The sequence below is a fragment of the Dermacentor albipictus genome, chromosome 8 (genome assembly GCF_038994185.2).
Source record: "Dermacentor albipictus isolate Rhodes 1998 colony chromosome 8, USDA_Dalb.pri_finalv2, whole genome shotgun sequence".
Taxonomy (NCBI): domain Eukaryota; kingdom Metazoa; phylum Arthropoda; class Arachnida; order Ixodida; family Ixodidae; genus Dermacentor; species Dermacentor albipictus.
Window position 1 is genome coordinate 36,626,097 of NC_091828.1, and position 12,340 is coordinate 36,638,436.

Sequence of the window (12,340 nt, forward strand, 5' to 3'; positions counted from 1 at the left end):
GCCCTACCGAGCACCTTAACTCGGATCCGCGAAAACTGCGCTCGCGCGCCCATCCTCAATTTTGGGTTTTCGTCACATGTGCTGCCACATGGTATCGCCATAGCGCATATCACTCCTTTGTAAGAATTTCAGACTTCTTTTTTGACCTCTGAATCCTTCCTCAGTACGAACGGACCGTTGTCACCCACTCCTTCATACTCGACGCCTACGGACGATGTTTCTAAGATGATCGCCCCTGACCTTCCTTCCGAGCAAACAACAGCTCTTCGTCACCTCCTGTCATCTTATCGGGACATCTTTGAGTTGGATGACCGTCCACTTGGCCAGACATCTGTTGTCACGCATCGCATCAACACCGGTGACGCCAGCCCCATTCATAGACGGCTATATCGTGTCTCCGCAACAGAAGGTGCCATCATACAGAAAGAGGTAGACAGGATAATGGACAAGGTCATCATTGAGTGTTCCATTAGCCCGTGGGCATCACCGGTTGTCTTATTAAAGAAAAAAGACAATTCGTGGCGCTTCTGCGTTGACTACCATCACCTCAACCGGATAACAAAGAAGGATGTTTATCCCCTGCCTCGCATTGGTCACGCTCTTGACTGCCTTCACGGATCCCAATATTTTTCATCAATTGACCTCCGCTCCGGCTATTGGCAGATCAGCGTCGATGAGATGGACCGCGAAAAACCACCTTCGTCACACCGGACGGTCTGTACCAATTTAAAAACATGCCCTTTGGATTATGCAATGCGCCAGCTACATTCGAGCGCATCATTGACTCTCTCTTGCACGGCTTGAAGTGGTTTACATGCCCGTGTTATTTCCACGGTGTGATTGTGTTTTCGCCGAAGTTTGAGAGCCACCTGCGACGCCTCACAACCGTACTCTCCGTGTTTCGCAGGGCTGGCCTTCAGCTAAACTCCTCCAAGTGCCACTTCGGTCGCCGTGAAATTGACATGCTTGGTCATCTCGTAAACGCCACCGGAATCCAACCTGATCCACAGAAAATTCACGCCATGCGAAATTTTCCTCTACCTTTTTCAACGAAGGATGTCTGTAGTTTTCTGGGCTTATGCTCTTATTTCCGGCGATATGTGAAAATTTTTGCCGACATCGCTCACCCTCTCACTGACCTTCTTATGAAAGACGCCTCTTTCTCTTTTGGACCACTACAGGAGAAAGCCTTCTCTACCCTGATTGAGCGGCTTACAACTTCCCCGATTCTCTCACACTTTGACCCTTCTGCGCCCATTGAAGTAAGAACTGACGCGAGTGGTCATGGCATCGGCGCTGTCCTCGCTCAGCGTCAACAGGGTCAACACCATGTCATCGCTCACGCTAGCCGCCTTCTTTCCACGCCTGAGCGAAATTACTCCATTACTGAGAGAGAATGTCTCGCGCTCGTATGGGCGGTCGTGAAATTTCGACCGTACCTTTTCGGTCGGAGATTCTGTGTCGTAACCGATCATCACGCCCTCTGCTGGCTCTCCTCCTTGAAGGACCCAAGTGGACGACTTGAACGTTGGGCATTGCGTCTACAAGAATATACATTTTCTATTATATATAAATCAGGGCGCCTGCATAGAGACGCTGACTGCCTTTCCCGCAATCCCGTGGATCAACCGGACGATACCGATGCAGACTCGGACATCAGTGTTCTATCCCTCTCCGACTTCCTCCATATTGGCGACGAGCAGCGCAAGGATCCTGTTCTTCGAACACTTATGGAACGCCTAAGCTCCTCGCCCAATGACCCGTCCCTTCGGATGTTCACCTTGCGCGATGGAACCTTATACCGTCGCAGCGTTCGTCTGACAGCCTGGAGATCCTCCTAGTCGTCCCCAAGCACCTTCAGCTCGCCGTGCTCCAGCAACTTCACTACGCTCCTACTGCTGGACATCTGGGCATCGCTCGTACATACGACCGCATGCGCCACCGCTTCTTCTGGCCCGGCATTTATCGCTCTGGGGGCCATTATGTCGCTTCTTGCGACCTGTGTCAGCGCGGGAAGACGCCTGCTATGCCTCCCGCTGGTTTGCTTCAACCAAATGATATACCTACAGAGTCCTCCTTCCGTGTGGGCCTCGACCTCCTTGGCCGCTTAACAATTTCCATCAAAGGAAACAAATGGATTGCTGTAGCAACCGGTTATGCCAGGAGATATCCCATCGCACGAGCGCTGCCAACCAGCTGTGCTACAGATGTCGCCAACTTCTTAATAAAAGACGTCATCCTGCACCACGGCGCCCCTCGCCAGTTCCTGACGGATCGCAGACGCTATTTTCTATCGAAGTTCGTCGATGATCTGCTCCGCTCCTGTTCTACAGAACAGTGCCTTCATTGCCTCCCAACGTAACCAGCGATGTTGTTCACGTCACCAGGCTCAAGCCCTATGTCCCTCCATTAAGTAAGGCTGTATAACTTGCCTTGGGATGGAGCTACCCCGCCGGGAGGGTGATGTTACGGTGAAGTGAAGGAAGAAGTTGAATTAGACTAGAGGAAGACGAAGTCTGGCAGTTGCCTGAACGCCATGACCACCATACAAAAGTCTGAATTTGTAATTCAGACCGCTAAGCGTTCCCCATCTAGTCCTTGGTGGAATAGTGAATGCACAGGAGTTTATCGACGCAGGAAAGCTGCTTGGAAAAAACTTCTACATAATCAGAGCCCACAAAATCGGAAAGATTATCAATTTATTTCTGCAACCTTCAAACGTTCTATTAAACACGCAAAAGATGAGTACGATAAAAACCATTTCGATTACCTATCTAAATCCAAAAACAAACGTGCTTTATTTAATTACCTTCGGTTTCGAAACAGACTCCCAATGAGCGTTAATGTAGACTCAATCGTCTATACCTCGCAGGAAATGCAGGAGTCCTTAGAGCTATTGGCTAAAGGATTGGAGAGCCGGTTCGCAACGCGCCTTCAAGCTTCTGTTTTTACTCCTGTATTATCGGACTACAAAGAGATCTCCTATTCGGAAGTAGCACAAGTTATGTTGCAATTGCCAACTACAGCGCCTGGCCCGGACGGAATAACAAATGCAATGTTAAAGATTTTCTTTCAAGAAGCGCCACATGAGCTTCTGAACTTGGTAAACTACTCTGTTAGCAATGCATGGATTCCACAAGAATGAAAGATCGCCAAAATCATTCCGTTACTTAAAAAGCAAGGGGCAGGCTACACCATCGACAACATCAGACCAATTGCGTTGACATCAAACATAGTGAAGCTTATTGAAAGAGTGCTTCTCGGACACATATTGGAGTTTATTGTCGGAAATCAATTGTTGAGTCCTTGCCAAATTGGATTTCGATCTGGCTATTCGATATGGCACGCGCATGTAGACCTTGAAAGTCGAATTAACATCGCCAGACAGAAAAAGCAGTACGCGGCTTTAGTTACATTAGATATATGTAAAGCCTATGACAGCATTGAACACACAATTTTAACAGATCGGTTAAAGAGCCATTGTTTTCCAGGCTATATTGTAGCATGGGTGCATGAATTTTTAAAAGCCAGGGAATTCTTTTGTTTTAGAAGCGGCTATTCTAGAAAACATAAGCAAACAAGAGGTGTGCCTCAGGGATCGGTACTCTCACCAGTATTATTCAATATTTTAATGAGCACAATCCCCGTTCACCCAGGAGTCAGTACCTACGTTTATGCTGACGACATTGCCTTTTTTGGTATGGCTAGTGACATATACTCTCTTTACGAAATTTTGCAGTCGTATCTAAGGGAACTGGAACACTGGCTGGATAGCTTACACTTAAACCTGAATGCTAATAAATGTGCTATACTTGTTTTTTCCAGTTAGAGACCCAGTATACAAATCGCTGAACTACCATCTCGAAGATATTCCACAAGTAGAGTCACTAAAGTACCTTGGAGTTATTTACAACGGAAATCTTAACTGGCGGCCACATATTGAATATATTGCGACAAAAGGAGCTCGTACAATGGGCATTTTGCGCAAGTTAAGCAATCGAAGAACAGGTATGCGCAGAAAATCCCTCTTGATGGTATATAAAATGTACGTTCGTCCGGTGTTAGAATTTGGATGTGTTTTATTCTCAGGTGTTCCATCATACAAGCTTCGGCCACTAGTTTTGTTAGAACGAGAGGCACTACGTCTGTGCTTAGGCCTTCCAAAATACGTTGCAAATGCCGTATTATACATGGAAGCAAGAATCCCACCCATATTATGCCGATTTCGCCTTCTGACTGTTCAGACCTTCTTAAGACTATATGAATCACCATTAAACCGTCCTCAAATTATTTTCATCTCCGATCCAGAATTATTTTTTCCTGTTCATTGGCCCAGGTTTCATAGACCACAGATTATATTTGTGCAAACATTACTTGACCCACTAAATTTACAAATTCGTGATGTGCTTCCTAATAATACGCATTCAAATTACCCAGAGATCAGGTTCGACGACATTTTCCCGAACCACGCGAAACTACTCCCTTACGGCATCTTAAACGCCATGTTGCAAGACCACCTAAGCACCCTAGAAACAACATCATCATTGCAACAGATGCCTCACAGTGAGAGGAAAAAGCTGGCATTGGAATATTTTGTCCTGCGCTCGACTGGTCTTTTTCTTTAAGATTGCCTGATTTTGTGCCTATTTTTCTGGCCGAGTTGTTAGCAGTAATCCTAGCTTTACGTAAATTAGACCCAATGATTACAACGGCTGCTATTCTTACTGACTCCCTTTCTGTTTGCTCTTGCCTTACCGCTACTAAGGAGTCACCCATGCTAAAACTCTTCCACTTACTAGTTCCTGCCCATGTGCTATGTATTCATTTGATTTGGGTGCCTGGTCATAAAGGTTTGTTTTTTAATGAAACTGCCGATTCACTGGCACATGCATCACTAGCCGGCCCTATTCTTCCTATTCTACCAGTGACAGCACAGATCACGGCGGCAAGATTTCGGATGAGATCAATTAGATCAGCCTTATCAAACCCACATTTGACAGCTTCTCCAGAGTATAAACACCTGGCATTTCCCTGGCATAGCGATTCTTGTTATACAAAGATGCTTGAGGTCTGCCTCACCAAATTACGCTGCCGCATTCCCTCCCTAAATTTCTATTTACACAGGTCGGGTTTGGTTCCCTCTCCCCTTTGTTCTTTTTGTGAGGAGGAGGAGACGATACAGCACTATCTTCTATCTTGTCGCCGCTTTACTGCGTTAAGAAGAAGATTGTTGGAGATGCCATTTAGAAGAATTGGCCTGGACTTGACAGAACCTCCAATTCTTTCGTTCGGGGCGTCCACTTTGGGTTTCAGCCACAGGGATGCATGCTTCGCTGTCCAAACATTCCTTACAGAATCTAAACGAATGCCCTGCTAAATTCTATTTTTTATTATTACTTTTAAATTAATTATTTCTCATTCAACAGCACCTTCCTGATTTTATTTTAGCCGGTTATTGAACCCTATTCAATGCTATTCCCATAGATAATAGGAAATTTATGCTATAAACTATTTTGGAATAATCCATCCATTTCTTGGCCAATCCCCCATCGTGGGTAGGAGCCACACGTGCCACATGCTACAACAACAACAACAACAACCACCATTTGTAGATATACGTTATTTGACACTCATGGGCCTGCTTTCTTCCCGCAACAATATTGTGTGACAGGCTCACTGTCGGGTGGCACTGATTGCGTTCGCTGACATTAATATTCTGCAGCATTTTACCATACTTGTACAACGACGAAGCGGCAGGCACGCAGGGGGCCCACGAGTTGACAGGCGTAGCTTTCGCTAACAGTTTCTTTGTGTCATTTGTGAGCACGTTATGCTCCATTTTCATTGTTTGTATAAATGCGATAAATTGAGCGCGGACGAATGTCCAAAGCACGCTGACATCGTGTGTAGCACCGAAGGATGCAGCGGAACCTTGTGGTTTCGCACATTTGTTCGGGCTTTATTGAATTTCATCAATAATGAAAATCAGGAATATGTAAAGGTTGTCACGAGGTAGAAAATAAGAGCACCCGATATTCTATTGAGCGCCACTAAATTTTCTTCCGGAGGGACGCCATGTCTCGCTTCTTTTTTGTACGCGTTGTTCGCACTTTAAGGCAAAAGCCTTAGATGATTCTGTGGGTCGAAATATTCACCGCCCGCCGTTATAGCTCGACAAATCAAGCTCATGCACCTGTACTTCTATATCAATAAAAAAAGAAGTGCTCGATTATCTCGCTTCCTGTTGGACGGACACTTTTCTGAACAATCATTGTAGCCACAAAAGTACCTATGTGTGGTTTTCCCTGTTTTGTTCTTGGCCGACCAATACAGACGTGTCGGATGACGTTTTGAGGAGTGTAAGTGCAGCTGCGAGAACAGGAAATAAATCTGTTGTTGAAAGTTAGCGATGTGTGTTTGTCTAATAGGCCTTTTCGTGTTCCTGATATTCTGCCTTCGCTACATGAAAGTAGAAGGTACCATATAAATGTACGAGTTCACTTAGTTGCCCTCGCCTATTAAAGTGTTAAAAAAACATTATTCAGTGCACCTGCGCGTGTGTGTCAATCACTTGCACGACAGCTCTAATGCGTCATTAGCCACGCAGGACCAGTGGCGATGTCTAGGCTACCGAAAAATAGAACAAGAAAAAAACAACCAGAGAAAACTAAAGTATATCAACGCGTTCAATTGAGAATAGCAAAGAAATTGAGTTAGTGTCTCGTTAGCGCACAGGTTACCCGCCTCCATCCTCTTTGGCGTATGCGCAAGTGACCGTGGACATTTTTCTCTTCCATATACTTTAGGTTAGGTCCACATAATGCTACATGATTATCAGCCACAAAAGCAAAACAGCCACAATTTTCATTTCGCGTACATTGAATAAAAAATTACTACAAAACCGGATTTCCTTTAATTCGCCGAAACGTTGATGAGCTGTAAGAAACACGGTTATTCAAATGTGCGGAGGACTAAGCTATAGCGTGACAGCCTAATGGCAGAGGTAATGGGAAATAACTAGATGGAACAAGAACCTTCAATCATAAATATTTCTTCTTTTTCCTAAATAGAAAATATATGCTAGTAGCACCTAAGTCTTGTGCGTAACAGAGATTAAGTTGTGTACAAAAGTAATAATAACAAAAATATTGTTAGCCAAACGTGGCCTGTGGCTGTACGGATGTCCGGAACTAAGGAATGAACAAAGCATGCAATTAAGAGGGTAAGTGCATTGACACAGCGCAATCAATTTGCATTCCTTGAGAAAAGCGACGCTTGTTGACCTTGACGTCGTGCATTTGTGCTCGCGAGTGTGTTTACTGTTGTCGCTCGTTTTACTTTCACGCCCGTTCAATTCTTCCAGTACACTGTGTCATAGAAAGAGGTTTAATTTGGATGATAATACTTTACGTAGCCGGTGCCATGCAAACAGGGTTGAATTGGATACATGTTGCGTGCAGGAGCTTGTCAGAAACAGAGCAGTCTGTTCTGTACGGGAGGCGAGCGGTCGATTTTTCTTAAATTGTTTGTTGTATCCTATCCACATTATCGTACACCATTTGTGTGAGTGTCTTTTCGTACACTCTTTCCACGGTTAACTTTGTAAAAGCGTACTTTTCAAATTTAAATGCAATGGCACGCTACTACGTTTGAACGCAAGTAATATTCTTACAGTTGGGATATTATGATTGTCTCTTTGTAGTGTTTGAATTTAACGCTATAGGAACAATAATGTTACCGGGGCAACATATAACTGAGGACCTTGGTCCAGTATAACTTTAACAAGGCAACATCCAATTCGGTGTTATAGTATTATGTTAGTTATATGTGACAAAGTGGAAGCAGCCGTGTAAACTGTACCGGCAGAATGAGGTGGAGACCTGGAGGAGGTCCACGTGGGGAACACATGCAGGTCACACTCGCAGTGCGTGGGCGTCATTTTTGCTCTTGCTTTACACCGTCTATTTTCTCGTACGTTACAAAATTTCTTTTGTGTCCACGCACGGACGCAACAAAGGCATGTGTGGTAGTCTTAGCAGCACTGAAAAGATTCGTATTAAGACAGCGACCATTGCACAGCCATGTGCCAGTCAGGCATGATGGCGTGGAAGAACCGTCGATCATTAATGCTGCCGCCATAGCTCATAGTGTGCAAAGCAGAACATCCAGCATCGGTAAGTTGCTCCCATGGGTCAAAGTTATACATTATCCGTAAAATAACAGTGCTTACGATCGTAATTTCTCGAGCAAGTGCTGACGAAAGAAAGGTCAGGTTCACTTTGGTATAGTTATACTGCGAATGGTCTAATGCGCTTCTAGTAGCTAGTGTTTGCTGTTTGCTATTGCCGCTGGTTAGACTTTGTCAGTGGAGCGTAGTGCGTTAACAGAGGAGCGGTCGCAGTTCGTCATAACGTATTCTGGTTGACTCTAGTGGCGCTGCAATCGGCACGAGTCACACATTCGTCCCGTCCCGCCACCGTCCAGACACTAGCGTCCGTCAAAACCCGAACTCCGGCGACAGCCTAAATCGAAGTCTAACAACGAAGCCGATTGCGTCAAATTCGTTCACAGTAAGAACACAGGAAACTAACCTAAGTATTAAAGACAATTACTTTCTTTGCGAGTAACCGACACCTTTACGTATTAGTTCTGAGATTCCGTCTTTTTCTGGGCCAATCGCGAATGTAGTGCAGTCCACAAGTTTGCGTTAGCATCCCGAAGATAGAACAGGTACCGTTGGCACCAACGCTCCCGGTGGCATTGGTACCTATATTACAGTGCTCTACGTTGGACCATGGCCGGTGTTAGCGCCGCACTTTAAAGGTAATATTGGTAGCGGTACGCCATTCTAGAAGATCGCGTACCACTGGTGCGTCATTATCATCATCATCATCATCATCATGGTTTCACCCACTCCACAGCAAAGCCCTCTCCCATACTTCTCCAACTACCCCGGTCATGTACTAATTGTGGCCTTGTCGTCCCTGCAAACTTCTTATCTCATCCGCCAACCTAACTTAATGCCGCCCCCTGCTACGCTTTCCTTCCCTTGGAATCCAGTCCGTAACCCTTAAAGACCATCGGTTATCTTCCCTCCTCATTACATGTCCTGCCCATGCCCATTTATTTTTCTTGATTTCAACTAAGATGTCATTAACTCACGTTTGTTCCCTTACCCAATCTGCTCTATTTTTATCCCCTAACGTTACACCCATCATTCTTTCCATAGCTTGTTGCGTCGTCCTCAATTTATGCAGAACCCTTTTCGTAGTGCTCCAGGTTTCTGCCTCGTACGTGAGTAGTGGTAATACACAGCTCTTATACACTTTTCTCTTGAGGAATAATGGCAGCCTGCTGTTCATGATCTGAGAATGCCTGCCAAACGCACCCCAGCCCATTCTTATTCTTCTGATTATTTCAGTCTCGTGATCCGGATCCGCGGTCACTACCTGCCCTAAGTTGGTGTATTCCCTTACCACTTCTAGTGCTTCGCTACCTATCGTAAACTGCTGTTCTCTTCCGATACTGTTGAACATTAGTTTTCTGCAGGTTAATTTTAGACCCACCCTTCTCCTTAGCCTTTCCAAATCAGTGAGCATACATTGAAAATGGTCTCCTGAGTTACTAAGCAAGGCAATATCATCCGCGAATCGCAAGTTACTAAGGCATTCTCCATTAAATCTTATCCCCAATTCTTCCCAATCTTGGTCTCTGAATACCTCGGGTAAACACGCTGTCAAAAGCATTGGAGAGATCGTATCTCCCTGCCTGACTCCTTTTTTTATTGAGATTTTGTTGCTTTCTTTATGGAGGACTACGGTGGCTGTACAGCCGCTATAGATATCTCTCGGTATTTTTACGTACGGCTCGTCTACACCCTGATTCCGTAATGCCTCCATGAGTGCTGAGGTTTCGGCAGAATCAAACGCTTTCTCGTAATCAATGAAAGCTATATATAAGGGTTCGTTATATTCCGCAGATTTCTCTATCACCTGATTGATAGTGTGAATATGATCTATTGCTGACTAGCCTTTACGGAATCCTGCCTGGTCCTTTGGTTGACAGAAGTCTAAGGTGTTCTTGATTCGATTTGCGATTACCTTAATAAATACTTTGCAGGCAACGGACAATAAGCTGATCGGTCTATAATTTTTCAGGTCTTTGACATCCCCTTTGTTATGGATTAGGATTATGTTAGCGTTCCTCCAAGATTCCGGTACGCTAGAAGTCATGAGGCATTGCGTATACAGGTTGGCCAGTTTTTTTTAGAACAATCTGCCCGCCATCCTTCAACAAATCTGCTGTTACCTAATCCTGCCCAGTTGCCTTCCCCATTTGCATAGCTCCCAAGGCTTTCTTTACTGTTGGGTACTGCCCGTAACTTTGATACCAGTGGTGCGTTGAACTTAGAGACAGATAAGGTCCCTGCGGAACTGGTGCTGCCACGAGTATCAATACCAGTAGAACTACCGTCCGGTGAGCATGGTGTGGTAGCAACGCTGCCGATCTACCGAGTCTGAGGATACAAGTGGTACTGGTGTTACTCATGCCTTCAGTAATATCAGTATGGGTGACCGGTAGCACTACTGGCACCATTTGTGTGCCGATCTGAAAGATAGATCTGATACTCTTTGTGCTACTTGTGCTCGCACTGGTATCGGCACATGTGGTACCACCATGCGGTCAGTGTACCATAAGTACCACTATGCGATAGTGGTCGATTATGCACCAGCAGTAAAGGTGGAACAACTGTGCAGTATTACCGTACGGTGGTGGTACTGCCCAGTGGTTCCACAAGTGTTAAAGGGAGTTAAGGTGGGGTTAGAATATTTTTATCGTTTTTGTTCAAGTAATGGTATTTATGGGTTTTTTTCTGCGACTTTCTGAAGCCGTATTCTGATAACTTTAGTCAAAGGAATTTTCTTACTCATCAGCGATGAACTGTCCACATTTTCCAAGCTAAGCGATCAGCGTGGGGAGTCAGCTTTTGGGAGCAGTTACGTAAAATGCGGCATTAGAGTGGGTACTTTCGTTCACTGGAGAGCCCTCTCACAATCGAAATTTTGGTCGCGATTTGGCTTGTGCAACACGGTCAAATGCCATCGGGAAATTCGTTCCCGATCGGACTTGAGCATAATTAAATGTACTCGGCTGCTTATGCACCAACGAAGAAACATTCCACATATTGGATATGTGCTCGGAATGCTGCTGCGGTGCTCGGTGACGTTGTTCAAGTATGTTTCTGAATCAGCGTAGCCTGTTTACAGTCCTCTATTGAAGAAAAATGAAAATTAACTGGAGTGCATATTTCAAGCATTACAAAATCCTAATTGGTAGCTTACCACTGTTATTGAAAAAAAATATTATACACTCATTGCATTCTACCAGTGCCATCATATGTGGCAGAAGCTTGAAGGTTAACAAAGAAGTTTCAGATCAAGTTAACCATCGCGCAAAGAGCGACGGCACGAAAGTTTTAGCCGTAGCATTAAGAGGCAGGCAGAGAGCGGTGCTCATCAGAGAGCAAATGGGATATCGCGTACCTTAGTTTATACTAAGAGAAAGAAATGGAGCTGGGTAGGCCATCTAATGCGTGAGTTACATCATGCGTGTCAATGGAAGGGAAGCGCAGTGGAGGGTGGCAGCAAATTAGTTGGAGCAATGAGATGAGAAAATTTGTAGCCCAAGTTGGAATCAGTGCAAGACACGGATAATCGGTCACATGTGCGAGAGGTCTACGTACAGCAGTGGACATAAAAATAGAGAGATGATGACAATGATGTCATACAATATTCACTCCCGTTATTTCTCTGACACAGAGCAAGCACAAAAAAGTGAACACTAGATCTTTTAAGTAAAAAAGGAATATATAGATTGCTAACCTCAAGGGTGGACGCTTGCGCCGTAACTTTAGCTGTCGGTCTTCCTCCCTGAAGATAACGCCTCAGCCATCTCTCAGCCTCAGCACGCCTCAGCCATCTCGGATAAGTCTAAATCCTGTTTCACGTGATGCGGTATTCATCACAGCGGAAGCGTGATTTCCGTCGCAAGCCACGAAAACCCCTCGAGTAGTGCCGTAGTGCCTCCCCCCCCTCCTTTTCTTTTTCAACTGCGACCGATCGGTTGGTCACAGCATCGCAACCTCGCAGCAATCGCTGCGATTCCCCTTAGCAATTTTGCCGAAAACATGGCCTAGACCTCTTTCATGGTTTGTGTTCGCAAATGGCGTTTCGCTCTGCTGGAACAATGGACGGAGACGTGGATTGCCGAATTCGGTACTTACGCGAAGGGAGAATAACAAAACTTGTACCCCAGATTCTATTCTCCCATTTCTATGCGT

General features: G+C 45.1%; 1 protein-coding gene across 1 annotated transcript in view; it reads left to right on the forward strand.

Annotated features, from left to right (window-relative positions):
* Nucleotides 1-225: 225 nt before the first annotated feature.
* The window catches only part of LOC139049227 (putative nuclease HARBI1), a 35,912-nt gene continuing 23,797 nt past the window's right edge, over nucleotides 226-12,340 (forward strand). Inside the window, exon 1 of the mRNA XM_070524596.1 lies at nucleotides 226-476. Coding sequence (XP_070380697.1) covers nucleotides 226-476 — 251 coding nt within the window. The remainder of the gene's footprint in view (nucleotides 477-12,340) is intronic.